General features: G+C 38.7%; 1 protein-coding gene across 3 annotated transcripts in view; it reads right to left on the minus strand.

Annotated features, from left to right (window-relative positions):
- The window catches only part of glsb (glutaminase b), a 49,464-nt gene extending 26,716 nt beyond the window's left edge, over positions 1-22,748 (minus strand). For 2 of the 3 annotated variants that reach the window (XM_042494526.1, XM_042494528.1), the window contains exons 1-7: positions 22,343-22,748; positions 13,028-13,124; positions 11,477-11,598; positions 9,210-9,339; positions 7,562-7,641; positions 5,974-6,137; positions 3,772-3,830 (exon numbers count right to left, since the gene is read on the minus strand). In XM_042494526.1, the coding sequence (XP_042350460.1) occupies positions 3,772-3,830; positions 5,974-6,137; positions 7,562-7,641; positions 9,210-9,339; positions 11,477-11,598; positions 13,028-13,124; positions 22,343-22,650 (960 nt within the window). In that variant the 5' untranslated portion in view covers positions 22,651-22,748. The remainder of the gene's footprint in view (positions 1-3,771; positions 3,831-5,973; positions 6,138-7,561; positions 7,642-9,209; positions 9,340-11,476; positions 11,599-13,027; positions 13,125-22,342) is intronic. The other variant, XM_042494527.1, reaches the window with a different exon arrangement.

Consider the following 22,748-nt stretch of genomic DNA (forward strand, 5'->3'; position numbering starts at 1 on the left):
GCTATAACATTAGTTACAAATGTACAAAGTACTGTAAACTGTTTATGATTTGGATGGGGTGAAAAGTTTTTTAACCTTACTTTCAAAAAGGCTTCAAGTGTGACTGACAAAACATTTTAAACTCTACACTTTACTGTGCAGTAGAAACAGTAAGTGACATTGATGGAGGTGTTAAAGAGTCACTAAATGGGGAGTCTACAGAGCTGATTGGAGGAGAAAGAGAGAAGAGGAGGGGTCAGGGGATTGGGAGAGTGCGAGGAGATAGATATGGAAAAGGAAGAAAAAATTACCAACGTCATTTGACCTGCAGCAGCAGTCATTATTTCCCACAGTTCCTACGTCTGGAAAATATGCAACAACATACAAAAACAGCAACAACATGTAGCCTTCAAGCACCATGTAACAACAGTTTGGGGCATTCTGCCACGGCAACCATCCCACAGTTTCCCCCACTGAGGTTAAAGCTAACTGGGCAACCCGACCAAAGGCTTGATATTTGTGCTTCTGAATAGAAAAAAAACAAAAACAACACATTGAGACACCAATGACGGTGGTGGGTCAATGAACACAGACACACATGATTGTCTCAGCAAATGTGAATGTGATGTCTTTGAATCATTTCTGAGATGAGACGTGCAGTTTAATGCGTTTGGGGTGTGATGAAGGAGAACTTTTCACAAACTACAGTTTTATACAACCTGTATCATAAATCAATAGGAAACTGGTGGGAACCTGTTTGACTTGACAACTGCAGGCACACAAGTACAGCGACTGTACAGCCTCTGAGTATGTATCCTCACTGGACTATGTGGTATTTGAAAGAAAGGAATGGGTAAATTTCCTGAAATAGATGATTTAAAAATAGTGGATGTTCTTCCTAGTACAGATCTGCTCACATCACTGCCAGCAATGTTTAAAAAATTAATTCAACATTTCATGGGCATTCCTTTAGATGGTGACATGAGAAAGTTAACATTAATCTCATGTTTAGCTATTAAACATAAAAACGTAAGCAGGAGGAAACAGATAGCTTATCTCTGTCCAAAGCTGAAAACCCCCCACAAAAGACAAACACAGAAATGTACTATCATTTTTTTTACTACAATTATTTTATTTTATCTCTGTTTGTTAATTGTTTTTAAAAATGTTTTAAATTTATTTATTTATTTTTATGTATACTCATTATTTTTAGAGGGATATAGGTCACCAGTCCCAACCGATATTGAGTGTTGCAACATGCATTGATATTTTCCAAAGGTAAAATCCTTTTGAATAATTTTTAATAGTGGTCGAGCAGGGACAGCGGAAATTAAAGATTATGTAACACGACTGGACCTAGTGTATTCCTTATGAAAGTGTACTGGGGCCTTTCTCTCCCTCTTTTTCTCACTATCTTTTATTATTTTGGGCTGTTAAACATACTGTACATATGTGTGTAGATGTTTTTCAGAATTGATCGTAATGTATCGCTTAACTTTGTTAAAAAAGACAATAAATACAGTTTTAAAAAACACACCCCAAAAAAATGTCTATTATTCTGATGGTCCTTCAATGAAATATTCATTACTCTCTTTTGCTACAAGCATACATGTTGCTGAGCAGCACAACTGAAAGCATATCTGTAGAAATTTGCTTAAAAAATTACTACTTGTAAACATGCCACTTTTAACTGTGACTGTGATGTCATATTTTGTGTTGAAATGCACAATAAAAGGCATGATTTATAAATCTGGGCACCTGCAGGGATTTAGAGAGTTCAAACAATTGCTCCACTTCAAATGACTACATATTGGTTTGCTGTCATGGTATAAAAACAGATAAAAGCTAAGGCAACAATTGCAGATAAAAGCCATTTTGTCTAAAGGGTTTTTTGTCAACAGAAACTATCTTGCCAAAATTATATTGAGGTTTAACAGGGTTATATATGCATGGTGATAAAGCACAACAAGGTGAAATAAAACTACACTTTAAAAAAAGGAATGGTGTTTTAACGACATGTGGACAGTGAAAACACTCAGGTTCCACACCCTGACACTGGGAACAGAGCTTCTTTTCAAGTACAAGAGGTCCAAAGTCAAATCAGGATCAAACAGGCCACATGCTTCTGCATACTTCATCGTACATAAAGGATGTTTTGACATCATCTTTAGATGAATTTCTTTATATTCCCTTTCTAGATGGCTTCCTCTCAAAAAGAAGAAAAAAACAAAAAGTCCCTCCAGGATTTTACAGGTTGCTCTGGGGATTGTTGCAGCCTGAAATGCCAAATTTCACGGCAGCTTCTCTAAAAAATTGCAATTTTTTGTTTAAACGTCCCAATAATCTCATACCAACAGCGAAAACAAATTGACTCTGTCATTAACACGGTTGATACTTATGGATATTCCTGTCACTGTGTGTGACTGTCAAAGGCAACAGCAACACTCTTGTGATAAATGGAGAGAGAGAGACTAGCTGAGCGAATTGATACGCTTAATGCAGCTCTAAAATGAAATGAGATTTAACCCTTTTTTAAATAGTTAAATTTGCAGTAAAGTTGTGGTGATCAGACAGTATTGCAAGATCACACTAAATTTTTGGGGAGTGGCTGAATTTGCGTTAATTGTTGCGCTCGCAACTTTGCGAAATCCTGGAGGGACTAAACAAAACAAAACAAAACAAAAAAAACTAAAAACTTAAATCTAATAATGACATCTCCAAGCTTTGGTAACACATTTATTCTCACAATATCAAAAAGATTTCAAAAGGATGATTCATATTATTAGTCATAAATATTTAGTTCAAAGTTTGAGTGCCTGAGACAAAAACTTAAGGTCATCTCCAGAAAAAGCTAAAGCCAAATACCAGTCCTCGTGCCAAAAAATAAAATATAAAGCCAAAAGAAACTCATTTCAAGATATTCAAAAGCATCTGCAACACAGTCTTGCAGCTGTAAAAGGGTATTTATAGACAGCTCTTGTGCAGAAATGTGTATGTGTGAATGCTGATTATGTAAACAGATAAGGTAAGGTAAAGGAACTGGGAATCAAACATAATAATAGTCATTAACAGCTGTAAAAATATAACACTGCCAATGTCACAAACTGTGGCCAAATAACATATTTAAGCCAGGTTTAGTCTCAGTTCATTTCATTTGATGGACAACGCGCAATTCATTTCTGAAATCGCAATAAGAGAAAAACAGCACGACACCTAACTCTGGTGACAAGATGGAGGAGCTGTGAGGTATTATCTGACTTCCTATCTCTCCTCATGAGCAGACTGAGATCTGCGTGCACCTGCATTTGACTGGCTCTCCGTCCGAGTTATTTTCAGCAGGGACGATAACAGTGTGGGTGTGCAGGGGGCGGCTAAGTGCCTTCAGGAAGGATTAGCACAAGTCTTAATCACCACAACAAGACACGGCAGTGGACTGAGGTAGTGACCTAGAAATGATTCCTGCTGAGTCAAGAGTCACAAATACCTGAACACATTGGGAAGCCTACAGTCCATTTAGGAAGTAACAGTAGCACAAAGAAATGCTGTGAAAGCATGGTAATCAGCAACACACTGCATAGTTGGGAGTCTTCTTTAGTGAGTTTCATTGTGTTCACACAGATGTAGGTTAATAATTCTGTTGTTAAACAGTAAAACCTGCTACAATATTTATTTGATTCAATAAAGTGGCTCACTGACACACGGGATTACATTACTGAGGTTTCAGTGGAAATGACACACAAACGGGAAATAACACACATGAACGAAGGAAAAAAAAAGTGCTACTGCTTTTACCTGTATCAGTGAGGTACAAACTATAGCGCCAGCATTCACCATGGGGTTGTGGGGCTTATCTGAAAAAAGAAGAAAAAAAGCACTCAGTTAGCGTGCTGTAGGGGATCAAAGTGTTAGTCTTGTTTCATGAAGTCTGAGTTTATATAGACAGATCAAACAATGACAATCAAATGCACACATTGACTTAAGATACTACAGATAATATATCTACATACAAAAGGGCAGCAAAATGTATTCATGTATAGTTTTGTTTTGAAAAGTTCCTTGGCACACAACCAGCTATTTATGTTCATGAGATGGTTCAGTTTGGCATGCAGATTGCTTGGAAAGTTGCCAAAGTACTTGTCCTTTATCTATGTTATGTTGTGATATGAACTTAACTGAGGTCTGAACCACTTGCCTACAAAACTGGCTCTTAGAAAACACTGGCTACAAAACAAATCCCAGTGGGAACACTGTAGTACATAAAATTGTGTGAAAAAAAGTGAAAACGCACAACTTTTCAAGCCCCACGTGGCGTTTTTGAGTAATATTATTGTTGGCGCTGCTGTTGCAAAGACAATCAGATCTCTTTCTGTTTTCCTCAGAGTCTAGGAACGCCCAACAACACAGGACTACACACACATTTACTTTGTTTTTTTCACCGTCCACCATTTTCACTTTGGTTGATACTGATACCTACACCAGAGGAAAAAGTGAATTCCTTTTGACAGTTAGAGGTCCAGTGTGAACAATTTAGTAGGATATATTGACAGGATTGAATTTAATATGTAAAGTATGTTTTCATTGGTGTATAATCACCTGGAACTTAGAACTGTAACATACAGAGTGGGCCCTCTTCCATGACGTTCACCATGTTGTCTCTACAGTAGCCCAATATGGACAAAACAAACTCTGGCTCTGACTGGGCCATTCACACTTTCAAGTCGGCCACAATAGGTTTCCTAAACGTTTGGCTCAAGGGAGAAGTTTCAGTTGGTTGCAGTCTGTAACCTCCCTGCTAGATGCCATTAAATCCTACACATAATACCTTTAAACTAGTAGATAGTGGTCGCCTTCCGTCTCTGTAAGTTGCCCTGTGAAGTGAGCTCTCTTCCTCTTTAGTTCTTATAATTCTGTCCTCTAAAAGAGTTCAAGTGCAGCACTTACATCACCTGCATTCCCCTGCTGCTGTGTGATCCCCTTACACAACACAACAATCATATGACTGCCCTAGAGGAACAGAAGCTAAATTCCCACATGCAATGCTAATGACACTAATGGCTGCAGCCTGGAAATGAAGGCATTTCCTCTGACAAACCAACCTCAACTTGGCTATGAGAGTTAATAATTTCATCATAAGTATTATTTATCCCATAAACAATAGTATAAAAGTACTTATGCAGCATAATTCATATGTTGTGTGGTCACTCAAAAGCAGAGTTTGAGCCCTTATTTTACAATTATGTTAAAAAAACCCACCAAATTCTCTCATGCCAGTACCTGACTCATTCAATTGGCAGCTCAGGCCATCACAGTTGTCACTGTTTCTCTCCTGAGCTAAAATGCTGAGCAAAAGCCAGAGAAGTGTTTTTGCAGAATGATGTCACAGTGAAGTTGACCTTCCACTGTTTAGATATGTCATTCTATCCTATTAGACATTTGTGTGAAATTTTGTTAGAATTAGTGTATGAATTCCTGAGTTAAGGCCAAAATAATGTTGTCTCATCTAAATCCAATCACTTCATCCTTCCAGAGTCCAAATGGATGTTTGTGCCAAACTTAAGGAAACTCCCTTGAAAGGCCTTCTTGAAATATTGCGTTTACAAGAATGCAAGGTCACCAAGACCTTGCATTCTTGTTTTGACATATGACTGCCAAAATCTATTCAGTTCATCCCTGACTTCAAGTGGACGTTTGTGCTAAATTTGATTTTGATTTTGAGTGTCACTAGCAGGTTGCACACAGCGGATATGATTTCAATTCACACTTCATTTCAAATCACACTCTCTGCTCAATGGTAACACTAACAATGTTATTATGCAAAAAGACGAAACACTGACCTACTTAAACACATTTAAAGCCCTCAATAGGACTCTGTCTATTATCAAACTAGCATCAGGTCTCCACTGTAACATTTTAAGCGGGGACAATAGCCTGTCAGAGACAGAAGAAAACTCTATTAATGGAATTAAGAAGACAAAGAAAAGTGTAAAGTCTCACCATCCTCATCCAGGAAGAGCTTATTAAAGCGCAGGCCACTGGGCTCCTTCCCGATGAAACTGTGCACATACTCTGTGCTGTGGTCATGAACAGCAACAGCATACTTCAGGGGCTTGACACACGACTGCAGACAGAAGGGGACCTTAGTGTCTCCTACTGTATGTCTACAAAAGACAAAAGATAACAAGTTATCTAAGCAGGCAAAGTAGCTGCACTGTCACTGATTAGAAGCAACATGTTCAGAGTGAGAAAGAAAAACAGACTACAAGATGAAAGCAGAAGCTCATTAAGAGGATGTCACATCATAGAATAATCAGAGTGTTCAGGGAAAAACCATAAACTTCAGTGACAGAGTGTTACAGCGTGATAACACGATCACATAATCTTTCCAGTACCATGTTATCTTTATGACTTCCTCTCCTACACAAACATAACAAATATACACACTTATGGAATTTTACAGCTGCCTATCAGAGAACAAGCCGATCAAAACACCTGCGGACACTCTGGAGTGTCTCTTCGTAGTACTTGTGTTTTTACTGGGAATTACAACACCTGTTTATTATATTGTAACACCCTGCAATAAAATAAACCGTTAAGGTAAATCTAAACTTCTTTGAAATACATATTGAGCATTCTAAGCTGCACAAACAGTGTTTAATACACTACAGTTAACCCATTAGAGACAGTTTGTGATTATTTTGGCTGTGTTCATCCATAAGGCATACATTTTGGCAAGATTGTCTAGTTTTTGGTTAATTTCGGAATTTCCAGCTCAGCTCCTACAATAAGTCTAACATACACTGTGGAACTAAATTGTTACATTCATACTGCAATTTTTGATTCCACAGCCATCAAAGCATTAAACATGCTTTGTATTATTTCTGGGTATCATTCTAAGCTTTTGCCTTTGAATTTGTCATTTTTACTGTTTTCCACATGATGACATCCTTTTTGTTTTTTACCATATTTGGCTTATGGAAAAAATAAATAGAAAATGAATTATTTTCATCTTTATTTTCTGTGTTTTTTCCCATCTAAACATATCTAAGCATCATGACAAAAACTTCTGAACAATTATGAATATTTAATACTTATGATTAGGACTGATGTTGGTTAAAAAAATAATTCAATTAAATTAGAAAATCATATTAATGTATAATATTTTGAAATCTTGCTTTTTTAAACCACATTACCTGTGCAGAGTGATACAAGTGTTGTGTGTTGCAGGTAGAGTAAAGCACATTCAAAGCATAATTTATCACGTGGAGGATTTATCATCATTTATCATGAGGAGGATTTTGTTTAGCAGTTAGAAACTAAACCTGATGAATGGTTTCTAAATCTGCAGTTAAATAAATCAGCACTGGCTTGTTAGCATTCCTCACTGAAGCGACTGGGTGTTCATTTGGTAATTATTTACCCAACAGGAATCTGGACTCAAGTGATTTCTCTTAGGAATGTACTCAGCACAGAGCTGCCATTATAATGTGAACTGAGACACACCATACAAACATTAAAAGTGTGCTAAACGGTAAAAACATCACAGTTTCCGTTTAGTGCTTGGTGCCGCCTGCCACTGTCTCACCTCTGTCCATCCACTGTGCACAGGGAGACGGCCCACAGGTCAGGGCTGAATTTGGCAAGCTGAGGAATGTAGTCTGCAACCTGAAAGAGAGGTAAGGAAGCTGAAAGAGTGTCGGCACAGCAGCGGATCAACTTACACCGCTGACGTCTGCTGAGGCTCAGGATTCAGTGGAAAGCTAACACCATAGTAACAACCCACAGGCCAAATCCTCATCTGTTGACCAGAGAGGAAAAATCCATCCTCACATATCAAAAAGAGTTACTTCAGGACAGAAAGTGTTTTTTTTACGCTGTGCATTTTATCTCGTTCCACTACAACGATTACAGCAGCTCATGTCCAACATTTTCCAGAACGCTTTATATCAATTTTTTACTTCTATATAATAAGTGCCATAACTAAACTACAGTTGTCAAATCTGTTGAAAGACATAGTGTGAAAAAATTTAGAGGAAACTCTCCGAGAACGCTCTCACCCCTTAAAGGTGCAGAATGGTGTAGATCTGAGTGAGTGACTCTTTATGCTGCTGGAGCACCAACGTACACTGTATGTCTTTCCCCAAGAAAGGGAAATTGGAGTTTCAAAAAAGAAAATGAGAGAGAAGTCAGTATTATTAATTCCACCTTTTCTTCACCAGCTTTAACCGGTCAAAACGTCTGCCGTGAAAATCTTCATTTTTTATGCAAACTCAAACTCTTTTGTGGACCTCTGGATGGTGTAGACCACCATGTAGTAATTTCTATTCATCTATAAAGCTTTTATACAGATGCTTTCACCCTATATTTCACCCTTTTTAACTCTGAACTCAAATAATCTACTCGCTCACAGGTTGTTGCTCCGCATTCCCTAAATCAGACCTGAACAAGAAAAAATGTCATTTTCTTACAGTGCAGCTTATACATGGAATAATCTGCCAAACCATTTAAAATTGGACACTGCCACCATTACTGCTGTTTAAATGTCTTATTTAAAATCTTGTTTTTGTATAATTTTGTTTCTATTTTAACTGATTTGCATATTGATGATTTGTTTGCTTATTGATCGTTTTTAAGGTCTTTGTTCATGTTCAGCATCACTGACAATGGTCTCCGTAAATGTATTCCCCTAAATTTTACAGAAGGCTTTGAATGAAAAAGTGCTGCTTCCATTTCACATGGAGTCCCCAGTTGCTAAGTTGAGAGTTTCACTGCGGGAGGTTCACATATCTCAGAATCATCAGAATTTTTTCATAATTGTACTGCTCTGCATTTTTAAGTGTCTAAAAAGTTTTTTAGTTCGAACCTGAAATAAACTGAGACAACACACAAAAACTTTCTGCCAAAGAGAATCCTGCACCAATATGTGAAAGTAGCAGCTAGCTCACCGCTGCTGGGATCACGACTATGACCCTTTCAACATGTTGAGGGTGGATTTTTCCTTCGAGCGTACGAAGTGCTGACACAGTGATTTACAGTTCAATCACAGTGCTGCTGGATTCCATTCTTGATGTGTAATCAAGGGACTGATGTTCACCTCTGACACCAGCTGACTGTTAGAACAGACTGATATGGCAATGATTCTGTATGGGCTAAATCATTATGATGATGCACTAGAAAACAAACAAACAAACAAACAAACAAAAAAAAAAAGAGTCATGAATCTAAGGACACACCTGTCCTCCAGAGAGATTTTTGGCACTCTCATACAGCTCATCAATATGGGAGGTGAAGGACTGGAAGTCTGGGATGACGAACTTCTTGCGGAAGGCCTGAGTGAGCAGGACAATGTTGCTCTGGACACACCTGACAAATAAAACCACAAATAGCATGCTAAAACACAGTGACTGCATGCAACTGGAGGCAAAGTTTGTCAACCAAGTTTGCAACCCTGAAGTGTGACAAACTTCTATGAATGTTAATCAAAGTGGCTGATGAAGAAACTTCATCATAACATATTGATCAGCTGCTTTTAATCCATACAGTGTGATCCAACATGAGTGCATATAGTGATGAATGATCACTATATCAATGATCAAATCACAGACTGTAGGAAACCGTGATCATAGTGTCGGTTAAATTCTGTGGGTTTCAGGGATGAGTCTTTGCTCTCATTTTACGCAAAAAGAAAAAAAACTGTAACTCATATGCAACAGTTTTTTCAGATTAGCAGCACCACATTACACTTCCTGTAGACAAAAAACTTGACATGTGGCATTCAGAAGAAAGGAAAGGAAGTTGGGGGTTTCCCACTGAGTGCAATCTAGACTTTTCTTTGAGCAACTATCAAGAAGCTAATGGAAAAATACATCTTAGGCCTTTTTGTAATTTTACAGTTGTGGTGGCTGTCTCTTATTCCCCAGCATAACTCCAGTATGACATAAACCAAGTATACCTTTATCAAAGACTTATAGGTTCAAGAAAGTTAGTTGTTTTTGTACCACACAAAGGACCAAAAGCATGTCAATGGACTATAGTCCCCTAATTTCTTTGTTATTATTAAAAGTTTTGTGTTATCTTTTATTCATATAGTTGAATCACCACCAATAATTGCAATGCAGCATAATCTTACATCACATCCGTTAATATAGTTCTTACTGCATTAAAAAAATTTTCATTTCAAAATCATAAACACATTTCCTATGACCAGTATGACCAATCTATCTAGATTGTTTAGGTGTGAGTTGCCAAGTGTTAGAGGTATCAGCTTCTCTCCAATATCATGGATTGCATGGATGCATTTTGAAGCCGATTTGTGACTATTCTTGTATTTTTTGTAATCATTGTATGTATATTGTGATTTTATTGTTGTTGTTGTTGTATGGTTTGTTTGTTATGTCCTGAACCAGAAAAAAATAATTAAATTTAATTACATTACAGCGGTACTAAAAGTAATAAATAAAAATAAATAAAGAAAAATTAACGGGGCGGCTGGTGGCTCAGTGGATAGAGCAGCACCCCATGTACAGAGGCTGTGTCCTCGCCGTAGCGGCTGCGGGTTCGAGTTCGGCCTTGGCCCTTTGCTTCATGTCTCCCCCTCTCTCTCTCCCACTTTCACGCTCACACTGTCCTGTCAACTAAAGGCAATAAAAGCCCAAAAAAATAATCTTTAAAAAATAACATAAACAACAATAGCAATGTCTCTTTCCGGAAATCACAACCAACTTACTCAAGATAATCCACATATCTTGCTTTGAGCAGTTTCACGTACCCAGCAACGTCATCACCACGCAGAAAGAAGCGTGCATCTACTGCGAGCTCACCTTGCCCCACTGAGCTGGCTAATGTTACAGCTCAGCTGAGGAGGACACCATTAATGTTAACATCACGTGCTGTCAAGCCTCTCATCCACGAGTAGATCAAACTTCTTCTGTGTGGTGATAGGGTTGGTGGGAGTAGAAAGAAAAAAAGTCCCTACATGAAACTGCTCTCTGCTGTGAATTATCTTGATTAACTGGGTAATGATTTCTTGAAAAGACATTGCTGTTGAGTATTTCAAATGTTTTTTTCGACACTTTGAGCACCATAAGCCTAGTGCCATGTAGTTTCCTTATACTGGAGAGAAGGCAGACATCTCTATGGCCGATACCTCAGCAACTCACACCTACACAATCTAGACTGATAAGAGTAAAAATAGTCATTTTGGGGTTAGGGGTGAACTCTCCCATTAAGGAATAAAGGGATCTCATCCATAAAATTTATTGCAATCGTAGTACACATGTCAAACAAAAAGGAATTGCTGCCTAGATGCTTTTTGATGGATACATTTTTGCATTTATGCAATATGCAAATTTAAACAATCAAGTATGTTTGAATTTGCTCACTTAAAAAATATGCATAACATGCTTCAGAGAGTGGAAAGTTCTCAAGAAAAATGATACAAAGTGCCAGTATGGTAGGCGTACATGATGGAGATAAAACACCAAGACAAGACACGCCTTACTTCTTGAATAGGTGCCTGTCCAGCGTAACCCCATCTGTGGTGTTCTTTAGAGTCTCTTTGAGGGTGTCCATGCATTCCTTCAGTCTGGGGTCTCCGGTGCGAAGCCCAGTGCCTTTAAGTGCCTAAAATAAAGAGTATTTAAAAAGACATATGAATAGAATCTGTGTAAAAGGTAACAAAACAATAATCAATGCAGGGACATAAGCACCAGCTAGGGCTGGGCGATATAACCAATAAATATTATCAATAATTTGTTAGGTGATATTGTGATACACGATAAACATCACAATATTTTGAAGCCTCCTTTAAAATATTGTAGATTCCTCAAATCCGTTGAGGTTATTGCCTAAATTGATTATGTAAATACGTCGATTCACGTAACGCATGTAATGCATTGTTTCACACAGTGAGCACCAGGAAAGCGTGAGCAGCACCAAGTGTGTTGTTTTTGTTTCAGCGTTCATGTTATCAAGTTAGAGCTTGCACACTGCTTGCCTGAGCAGCGCTTGTCAGGTGTGTCTCAGCTGCAGCACATCTAGAGAAACGGTGGCTTGCTGTTTTTTTTACGTGTGACGCATTTGTCAGCAGGAATAGACTGCTGACAAACTGAATGATTATATTGACTCTATACCACTTTATACTGCAGTTTAAAGTCTCTCTCTGTCACAGAGATGAGGATATATAAGAGATTTTTTGTTGGGAAATAATACCCTGCAGCGTTTTAAAATGTTATTTTTGGTTTGATGTGTTGTTATATTAATCGATTAATAAAAAAAATAATAGTTAGATTAAAAAAATTGATAGATTAATTGATTAATCGAAAAAATAATTGATTAATCCAAAAAATAATCGCTTGATTAATCGATAAAAAAATAATCGCTAGGTGCAGCCCTTTTGGTATTAATTGGTATTCCATATTAAAATTTTGATTCGCACTGGGGCACTTTAATCATTAAATCTTTTATCTTGTCATGTTTAATACTGTTTGTGTCTGTGGTGTCTGAAAACTGTGTTAATTGATGTTTTGCACTTCATACTGCAAACCAAATCTACCTACGGGTACAAACAAAAGTAACATGAATCTAAATAACACACTAATAAATAAAATGCATTTTCAGCAATTGTAAGTAAAACTACTGTTGTTACGAAATAAATCAAAGCTGACCACTGGTGCTTTTATTTTAAGGCAGCTCAGGCTGGAAGTGTTGATGTTTTTGTGTGAACTTGAAGCTTCTGGTCAACAGTTGGATGTTAGCAGTTAAGCAGGGAGTTGGACTGCTACAGCTACACACTTAAACATGAAGATTTATTCACTGTGAGCTTGAAACAAACCAATAGCACTCCTTTCTGTATATTAATAAGCACTGGTGCTTCATGATCGCAAAAAGCCGCCATGCCGGGTTGCTTAAAAAAGTGATATGATGATTAATATACAATGTCTGCAATTTGGTCATGTCATGCATTCCTTGTGGAACAAGCTGCGATACACTGAGCATAATCTATATATGTCTTGCACAAACAATCACACTGAACTGAATTTGTAGGACTTACTGTGAGAAATTTATGAGCAGGAATTGTCTCTTGACCTTCTGCCACTGTGTAGAAGAGCAGGTCCTCCAAACTGGGGAGAATGCCGGCATTTCTTCTTCTAGGTTAGAAAAGACAAACAAAAACACATATGTATTAGACACAGCACTCAAAAAACATCAACTTTGCTTAAATTCATGTTTGGTTTTTTTTCGTTGCGTTTGTAGGTCAACTCTGGAGTAAAATACATGGGATTAGCAGCAATGCAAAGATGCAGGAAAAAGACACATTGGTTGTTATGCAAATTTAGGCAAATACAGTGACACTGCAGTGAAGGTATGGCTGATATGCAAACAGGGTTTTGCACTTTAGCACGAGCCACAATAAAGTCTATTCGCACCTGCTCTGCCAGTGTAAATACGGAGCTTATCTGTGACTGTTGGTACGGTCTTATCACATTAGTGAGGGATACGAATCACACATGCTGAAAATATGTGATTCAAGTGTAAGCATTAACCACAGAAGCGTGTGTGTGTGTGTTTGTGAAGCATAGTGAAGCCTTCATAGTGCAGGACAACATGACGAAATCCTTCCCATTAGTAGTACTCCCTGACCGCTAACATTATGTTTTAAAGCTGAAGATGATTGATTTGAAGCTGGACTGGCACAAAAACTGTAGTACCGATTCACATTAAATCAATCTGTACCAAGTTTTGGTACAATATGAGCACATCTGTGTAAGAGGGTATAGAGAGCAAAACAACATCACCCCTGCAGCTTACTCCAGTCACAAAGCAATGGTGAGCCGAAAAAATAGAGGAGCCTTTATTTACACTTCAAGTCTATATTTTCAACAACATAAAATGAGAGGTTGATGCCCTATAAAACATCACCATTTCACTACATTACTGCAATTAACTGTGTATCCTCCAAAACACACAGTGTTCTCACGCTAAGCTCCGGTGACAGACTGGAGGTTGTTAGGGTTGGGTTTAGGAGGGGAGAGAGAGGTAGGCAGGAGTTTATTTTTACGGTGTGTTAAAATGTTAAAAATTGTTTGTATTATGTTTTTATTATGTACTCAGGTCTCTCTTGAAAATGAGATCTCAATCTCAATGGCACTTACCTGATTCAATAAAGGTTTATACAGTTTTGATACAAAGCTTGTTGAAAATCAGAAAATGATGGCTTTCATAAAAACTACTGGATTCTACACTCTTCATGTCACTATATGGTGTGTTGGTTAAAAATGTTCAAAGTGCTTTAACCCCCTCAAAGTAATGATAATAAAAGGATCGATAGAAGGGTTATGCAAACCACAGATTTTTGGGGGAATCTATTCAATCTAAAAATACCACCATCAGTGCACACAATGTGATAGGCTATTCCCTGCTGGCACTGTATCTCTGATATTTTGATTGCACAAACATAATGCCCCACTACTACGTGTCGACTGACACGTCTGTTTGGCGTGTCTAGAGCAGCAACAGACTAGGCCGAAATTCCAGGGATTCTCTTGTCTCTAGCCTGCCCAGCCCTCTGTGGCTCTTGGATTAATAAAGCCAACACTGTGGTTTTTTCACACGCTGGTCATGACACAGCAGCATGGTCTGCAATGGAGGAAACTCAGCTCTGTAAAAGCTAAAACCAGTTAAAGAAGTCATAATGCAGTTCAATGCAAGCTTTAACATTAAATACAAATTTCAATGAAAACCCAAACTTGTTCCCAGAAGTGACCTGATAAACTGCACAGATGCCTCTGATCTAGCTGCATGTCTGCCACATCAGCATTTGAAACTTCAGGACTCAGACTGCCACTCCTCCCTGCCTTCAGCTCTTTTCCTTTTGGCACATCCTCTGCTCTCATCAGAGTAAACACTCCAAACACAGCCTAGGTAACTGCACCTGAACATGTGCAAACAAACCCAGATCGACTAAAATGCTGCCTGTCAGGCATGCCTAATTCAAAGCAAGTGTTATTGACCTGACATCTGTCATTACAACAGCCATCTCATACAGCAGCCGAACAGCCGAACAGGTGCTGCGCATTGTTACAAGGGAAATGTTCAACTGGTGTGCATGTGTGCAAAGATGGCACACCTGACAGCGAAATGCTTACGAGCAATGCCAGCCCTCAACGAGTTTTCACTGTGGCAATTTTCTTGTGCTGCTATCAGACGCATTTTCACAACTACTTAAAACTTCGAACCCCAAGATTTGTTACTTTATTTTATTTTTATTTTTTTTAAATACAGGGTAAAATTAGGAAAAATGTCTAGAGGTAAAAAAAAATAATAATAAAAAATGACTTTTTACTGGCCATCTACTTACTCATCCATATGTTATTATTATTGTATTGGTTTTCACTGGTTATCACTGTCATCCCCTTTTTATTGTTCATGTGGGTTGCTGTTGCAGTGTGGGGGTTTTGAGGGTTGGGGTGTGAAATTATTAAAAAAAATGGTGGCCTGCAAACCCGGCAATGTGGTTACCCTTTGCATGTTTTTCACCAATAAAATATCTAAAAAAATAAAAAGAGTATTTGCTGTTGCAAGTGGGATTGAGAATTATTCAAGGTTGTGATTGTGAAAAGCTCATTAAACACCAACACTCTTAAGCAGTGTTTGTGTTTGTAGAGTATGCACTTTCTGCTGTGAAACGTGACAGGGCAGCAGCCCACACAGCAGCACTCTGTGCAGCTTTTGCAGAACACGTGAAGGCAAATTAGGTATCACTTGGGTGATAAAAGGGCCACTACACCAATTTTACACATCAGTGTCAATTAATTACTCATGTGGCATCCTCCCCAGGCTGTGAGAACTGGTGGATAGTGTTTTATATGGCTCTGCAGGAGCTTTGTTGAAGACAGTAGTGTCTTCCGCTGAGTTACTTAGTTACAAACCATTGCCATTTACAGAACCAAGCACAGAAAAGTCTAATGAAATAGTCGATCTTTGTAGATCGACTCAGATAAGGGGGCAAAAAGTCAGGAGCCTCAGCTGCATCAATTTTGACAATTCTTTTTTCTAATCAGTCTCCTGAAAGTCTCCTAACTTCACAGAAGTGCGAAACTAAATCACAGGAATGTCTCTTTAAGGCTCATGATAAATTTGCTTTCAATCCGTCAATAAGTGACTACAGCACAAGCAGCATTAGGTGGGTTTCCATTAACCCTCAAATTGTGCAAATTGAAATTGCAAATCATTTCTGGCAAAAAAAGCTTTTATGCTGGCATGGGTTGGTATTCCAAGCGATTCGAAAAAGCTATATCTTGCAAAACTACAAGGGACACTTTTCGCCTTTATAGGTCACATGATGCTATGATTACAACTTCATCGGTAGGAACTGGTAATAGAAACTGCAATAGAAATAAACCTGCTAATGTTTTGAACATCCATCGACATGCTTCTTGGAGTGTTATTGCAAGAGATGTTGCATAACATCACGCAATGCAAACTCAACTGGAAAGCATATGCTGATTGAAGGATCCCTGTTCATCACTGAAAATCTTCCTTGAGAATTTTCCAACAGCTCCGAAAACATGATTGCAATACTTGCCAGAAAAAAAAACTGAAGAAGTGTAGCTCTCAGGGGGAGCTTTATGGTGGGGCAGAGTCCCCAGAATGTTTGGTCTGAAAACACCTTTGATTAACTTTTTCTGGGCAGTTTCAGTTGCCTATCCTGTATGATCAGTGCTTCACAGAATCTCGGGGAAAAACAAACAAGTTTGTGTCAACAGCAAGTCGTGCTGTGCTCCCATCATGAAGTATTTAGACAAAAATGCTTGTTTGCAACTGGCATGCAGCAACTGAACTTTATCTGTTATGTTGCTTACTACAACATGATGGGGCAGATGGCTGAATTAACATGTGCCACATATTCACATCACATGCTCTTGTGGATGGTGTCTTTGATATTCTCAGTTGTCACCAGCCAACTGGAACTGACCTACATGGGCAAATGAGCCAGAAGCTGTCTTAACTGCGCAAACAAATCCGATGTGAATAAAGCCTACAACAACCACTCTCTATACTATAAATTGGAACATTTAAAAATCCTCTTCCTCCTTACAGGCAGATGGCTCAGTCCATTTGCTTCTGGATGACTTCTCATTGGTGTAAGCAGAACACTTTGAGAGTTTCCTGGTTACGAGGTAAAGACGGCGTAGTGACTTAAAAAACAGTTTTATGCCCTAGAGGAGTTTTAGTTCTGTGGTGTTACAATGGGGAATTACAGGCCAGTGTGTTATTATTTTTACAACATTCAGTGGGTTTATTGTTCACTTCACCTCACATCATTGATCTAGCCATCTTAACATGCTTGACTACATTTCATTATTTACACTCTTTATCACTCTCTTAACTGGCTTTTCAATAAACACTAGAATAACTGCCGTACAACAGTCAAACTGCACTCACCGTTTACATCCATGTCTGTAATAACATGGATGCCTCAAACACATCTTCCCCCGACAGCACATAAGATCTCTACGATCAGCACAGTTTCTCAGCAAACTTTAAACACCCTAAAGGTGTTCTTGAGATATCATGTTCACAAGAAAGAGACTAATGCAAGGTCACAAAAACCTTGACCTTTGACTTATGACAATCAAAATTAGTTGAGTCCAAGAGAATGTTTGTGCCAAATTTGATAACATTTGCTGTGGGGATTCTATTCTTTTCCCCTTAATTCACTACTATGTATGTTACAGCTCAATGTACAGCTTGATAACTAAAACTTGCTGAGTAGAAAAACATGCTCATTTTCAAAAAAGAGGAATCTGAGCAGAGATTGTTGCTCAATATACAGAATGGAACGCGAGTCATAAACCACAATATCGTCTAATTTATCTTGAGTCATCATCAGTCATCTGGTGGACATGCCATCCCCAACAGCTGCATCAACACTTCTTTTTCCTGGACTGACTCCCCCTAAAACATATATCACAGGACTAATCCCAAACATTGAAAACAGGAAGTTTCCTTGATATATGCACACAGACACTTAATTTCAAGCTCTGATGAGAACACATGGTTTGTTTTTATTTAACTTGGGGCCTTTGGGGTAAACAAATCCCAGATTGCTAGCAGGCTTATCAGTTCGACCCAAATAATTTCAAGAAGCAAGCTTTTTTTTTTTTTTTAATATGTCTTTCCCTTTTTCTCATGTTGTGTCCCTGCTGCAGTTTCAGATGTTTTTGACCAAAAGCCAAACTGCCAGAAAGCAGAACAGTTGTGAAGTTGCTGCCAACCGCTGTATTTTCACAATTAAAAGTGCATTTTCCATGTATTAATGGAGCCCTGCAAGCAACTGTACTGTCAACAATACGGTCCTGCAAATATTTCACAATAAAAAGCCTCATGCCAACAACTGATGGGATTCTGTGGACAGAAACGCTGTCAGAGTGCTTTTATTTTGAAACAAAGACAAGATATGTTGAATAAAACAGATGTATATGTATTTCTTCATGTCCGTGACAGGTATAGTTACTGAATCTTTAATGAAAGGAGGTATAAAGTCAGCATGACCATTAAAACTCCAATTTCACTGTCTATTTTTGCTGACAGGAGCAGCAAGTATAAGGAAACTATTCGACATAGTGCGGTCAATGGTTAAGTTTCACTTTCATTGCGCCTGGCATTCTACTGCTCCGCCTGTACCCAGAGTATGTTCTGCGCTCCTTTAGTGTTGTAAAATCAATGTTCAAATGGCATATATTCACACTGTGCTCCTAATTATGGTCCAGCGCAGGAAATCAAAAAGCAATACGTAGCAGCAGATGTTTTAATCGTGGCACGCTGCTACAAACAAATAAATATGTGTGGGGCGTTGGGTGGCTCAGTGGATAAAGCAGGCACCCATAAATGAAGGCAATGTCCTTGCCACAGCGGCTACGGGTTCAGTTCCAGCTCGGGTTTAATTCCAGCTCGCGGCCTTTTGCTGCATGTCATCCCCTCTCTCCCCCTTTCACACTATTGACCTTCTGTCCTGTCTAATAAAGGAAAAAATGCAAAAAAAAAAATCTTTAAATAAATAAATAAATGTGTGGGTAACACTGCATTCAGGCTCCCTCTGGCATCATAATCTTTGTAATATCCTGGTTGTAAAACTCCTGGAGCGTGACATGACATTTGAAGAACTTTGAGAGATGTATTTAATGTTAGTTTCTTCCTTGTGTTTCAAATGTATTGTAGTGGTATTGAGTTAATTCTGAATTGCCTCAAATCCCTTAATACTATATATTGTTGTCCTGGTTATTTTGCAATAGCAATAAGACTGCAGTGTGTCGCAACCTTCAAAAGTACCCTGTAGTGGTATCACCTCCTGAGAAGTTTTGAAAATAACTCAGTTCCAGGAATTTGTCCTTAAAGCATGGAGGTAACAGTTGAAACTTGGAACTACACACTGTTTAAAGTTTTTTCATGTAACTTCAGTGGAAAAGGGTTATAGGAGACTAGAAAGCTACTGACACATGGAAGACTCTGGTTATGTGAAAGCAGACTTGGGAGGACAGCATTTGCACTGACAAATCGAACAGCTCAGTTTATATCTTAGTGATGAAACCGCCCTATCCTTGTGTAGCTTTATTTCTAGGTCAGGAAATATCCCAGTAAGTTTGGCTGCACTGAGCTGGCTCATAGAAAACTGCAGAGCTTCAAAGGGAAACACGTCATGGACTGCAACCACTATACAGAGAGCCAGCTGGCTGCAAGGAATAAAGCTTGAAATGTCTTTTCCAAAACCACCATTCATTTCGTACCTTAACATAAGAGAATGGAACAATCTGAAAATGCCAGCAAAACAGAACTGACTGTAAAGTTCTGGTATGAAGCTCAGTCAAGAGCTTTTCCAATCTACTATACAATAAGAAAAATCATATGACATACATTTACTTGGAGTCATCTGGACAGTTTAAAATGGACTGGGCTTTGTTCTGCAAACAGTTCTTTACAGTATGTCATTAGGTGGGAGATTGCACTTCACTCTTTAACTGTACAACTCTATTATGACCATCGTAACTGAGTGAAAAAACACCCCATGTAAAATATCTTGTTCCTGTACTTCTTATTGGGACAGACCACCACCTCAAATAAGTTAATATGGCAAATGTTGGTGTAAGTTGTAAAATACATATTCCTAGAAGGGGTTGCTAACAACATTTGTAATTGTACAAATATCTGTCTAAATTGTTTTGACCTAATTTGTTTATCTCCAACCTTGCACATTCCTGTTATTCCTTAATCAAATGTCAAATGAAATTTGGACAGAATTATTTGTTAAATATTGAGACACGACTGCAAAAATAGTACGATTTTGGGATGGAGCATTCATTTGCATAGCAAGGCAGCTCAGGTTCCATGTTTACAGCACCACACAGGAGAAAGTGGCAGCAGAAATTATAAAAATGACAATATATCAAGAAATGATGAGGAACTGTGCTTTATTTATCAGAGTAGGGGGGTGACTGGGGTGTGACTGTTTTTTTGGTTTCTCCTCAACCCTCCTTGAGTGACTGGGGGAGAATGCATGACCCTCCCTCCTCCATAAATAACCATGTTTTTTTTAAATTTCCATACCACATGTATGTAGTATTGGAGCCAGTGCAAAGCATAAACAGCATGGGAGTGAGAGTTATAACTATAATAAAACAATTTATTTCTTTAGCATAATGCAAGTCCTCCTTAAAAATGATGTGTTGAAGAGTCATTGGAAATTTGACATTTCTCGCTATGATAAATGGTTAATTTTGCATTTTTTAAAAAAGAAAACGTGCCTTTCAAACCTCCCAGAGGGATTTAGGGTTCAGAGGGCATTTAAAATAAATACAAAAACAAAAGTGGGGATGCATAACGTCGGCACATCATCGATATCGGCAGATATTGGCTTTAAAATCAAATATTGGAATCAGCCAATATGCTGATTTCTGCTGATATCACAAACCCATATTTTTTCATTGATTAAGTGAACATGTACAAAACATCAACCATAAGTTGAAGCATTTTTGTTATTTTGCACAATGAATTAATATTACATCAAAAAAACACTGCATTTTATGTCTCCATCTGCTGATGGGCAATCATGATAAGCAGATGGGGAAAAGTGGATATAATGATATCAGTATCGCTTATCTGCCAAATGTTATATATTGGCAGACTGAATATTGGTATAAAATCTAATATCGTGCACCCTAAATACAACCATTTAAAAATGTTTGTACCTCCCCTGGACCACATCAAAAAATATAAATACAAGTCCCTACCAGTGCTTTAAAAACTTATTTGACCTCCTCCATTTTGCAACACCCCTCTCCCCTCACAAATAAACTGTCCCTCAGAAGCGCAAAAACTTTCAAAGGAAAACTACATGGAAACTACAGTGGACCAACTTAACACATGCAAACGTTTCATTTTTATTGCTATGTTTTCTTTATACTGGTGTCACATGAAGTTGCTGTGCATCCACACACAGCCTTAACGAGTTTTTGTTTGTTTTACCACTTTCCATCAGACTACAGTCCTACTGTACCCTCTTGCATTGTCAGTAGTCTGGAACAGCTTTACTAACCAACAGAAGGCACAAAACCAGTCACACAGACTGGTCTCCAGCCAGGCAGCGGTCATTATTAGCCTATAACCAGCCATCAAAATGGAACTAAAAACATCCTTGGAGATTTGGTGCCGCTCGGTGACATATTTTAGGCCATAGTTTGAATTTCAAGTTAGTTTTTTTTATATTTTAACAACAGGCATATACAGTCTATAAGTGGGTGGTGAACGCGCTTATAAAACTGAATGTTTTCTCCTCCACTTGATCTCTGACCTTGTAACAGGACCACTGCTGTTTCACTTCGAAACCTGCCGCACCATGCTGCGTGTTATCTTAACAGAAACTGATAAGTAACCTAACGTTTCATTCAAACCGGTCAGTGGCGACTTAAATCCGAATTAACTTGGGGTTACGTTGCTGCGTCGGTATTTGAAGGCGGTGTATTTATATACCTACTTGGCTCAAAGCCACCGGAGGCTTCCCGGTATGAACAGGTCACACATGGCTTGTTAGCTGCTAGTATGAGGCCATTACGGTTAGCTAGCTACAATATCACACGCGGTTTAGTGAGGTCGGTTTTTAATTAAACACCTTTGTAACTTACATCTTGAGGTGTAAGAGGTTTAATTAGCTTGTCATTAAGCTATTTAATGCGGTTTTAATAAAGCGTTTGTTACAACTGGTAAACGTTACATCCGCTCGCGCCGGTATGCGTCATGACTCGCCACAAACGCCGCCACACAAAAAATGGTGTCAGTCGGTTCATTCAGCAAGAAAGTACTTGAAACCTACTTGTCACCGGCTGCTTCACTGCTGAGACCATCCTTCTTCAGCTGTTCATCCAGCTCCACTGCTCCTTCAGTCTTTGTGCAGTAGGAGCGAAGCGGGGCGGCACAGGGCGCGGTGCGGAGCGCCGGGCGGTGCGGAGCGGCATGGAGGAGCTTCAGCTGAGGAGAGACAGCTCTGGCATCAACGGAGGCGGCGCCGAAGCAGCAGTGGCGGGTCGGTAACCAGGTCTTCTGTCTAGAGCCGGACAAGGGACGCTTGAGGGTGGTTTGAAACAACTCCTTCAGCACTGACGAAAACCTAAAATGTAACATCTCAATCCTGTCAGGCAATTAGAGAGAAAGTCGTAGTTCCAATAATATCCGGTAGCAACTGCACGGTCGTAAGAGGCTGCTTCCAACCACGCTGAATG

Source organism: Plectropomus leopardus, chromosome 10 (genome assembly GCF_008729295.1).
Source record: "Plectropomus leopardus isolate mb chromosome 10, YSFRI_Pleo_2.0, whole genome shotgun sequence".
In the NCBI taxonomy this organism is placed as follows: domain Eukaryota; kingdom Metazoa; phylum Chordata; class Actinopteri; order Perciformes; family Serranidae; genus Plectropomus; species Plectropomus leopardus.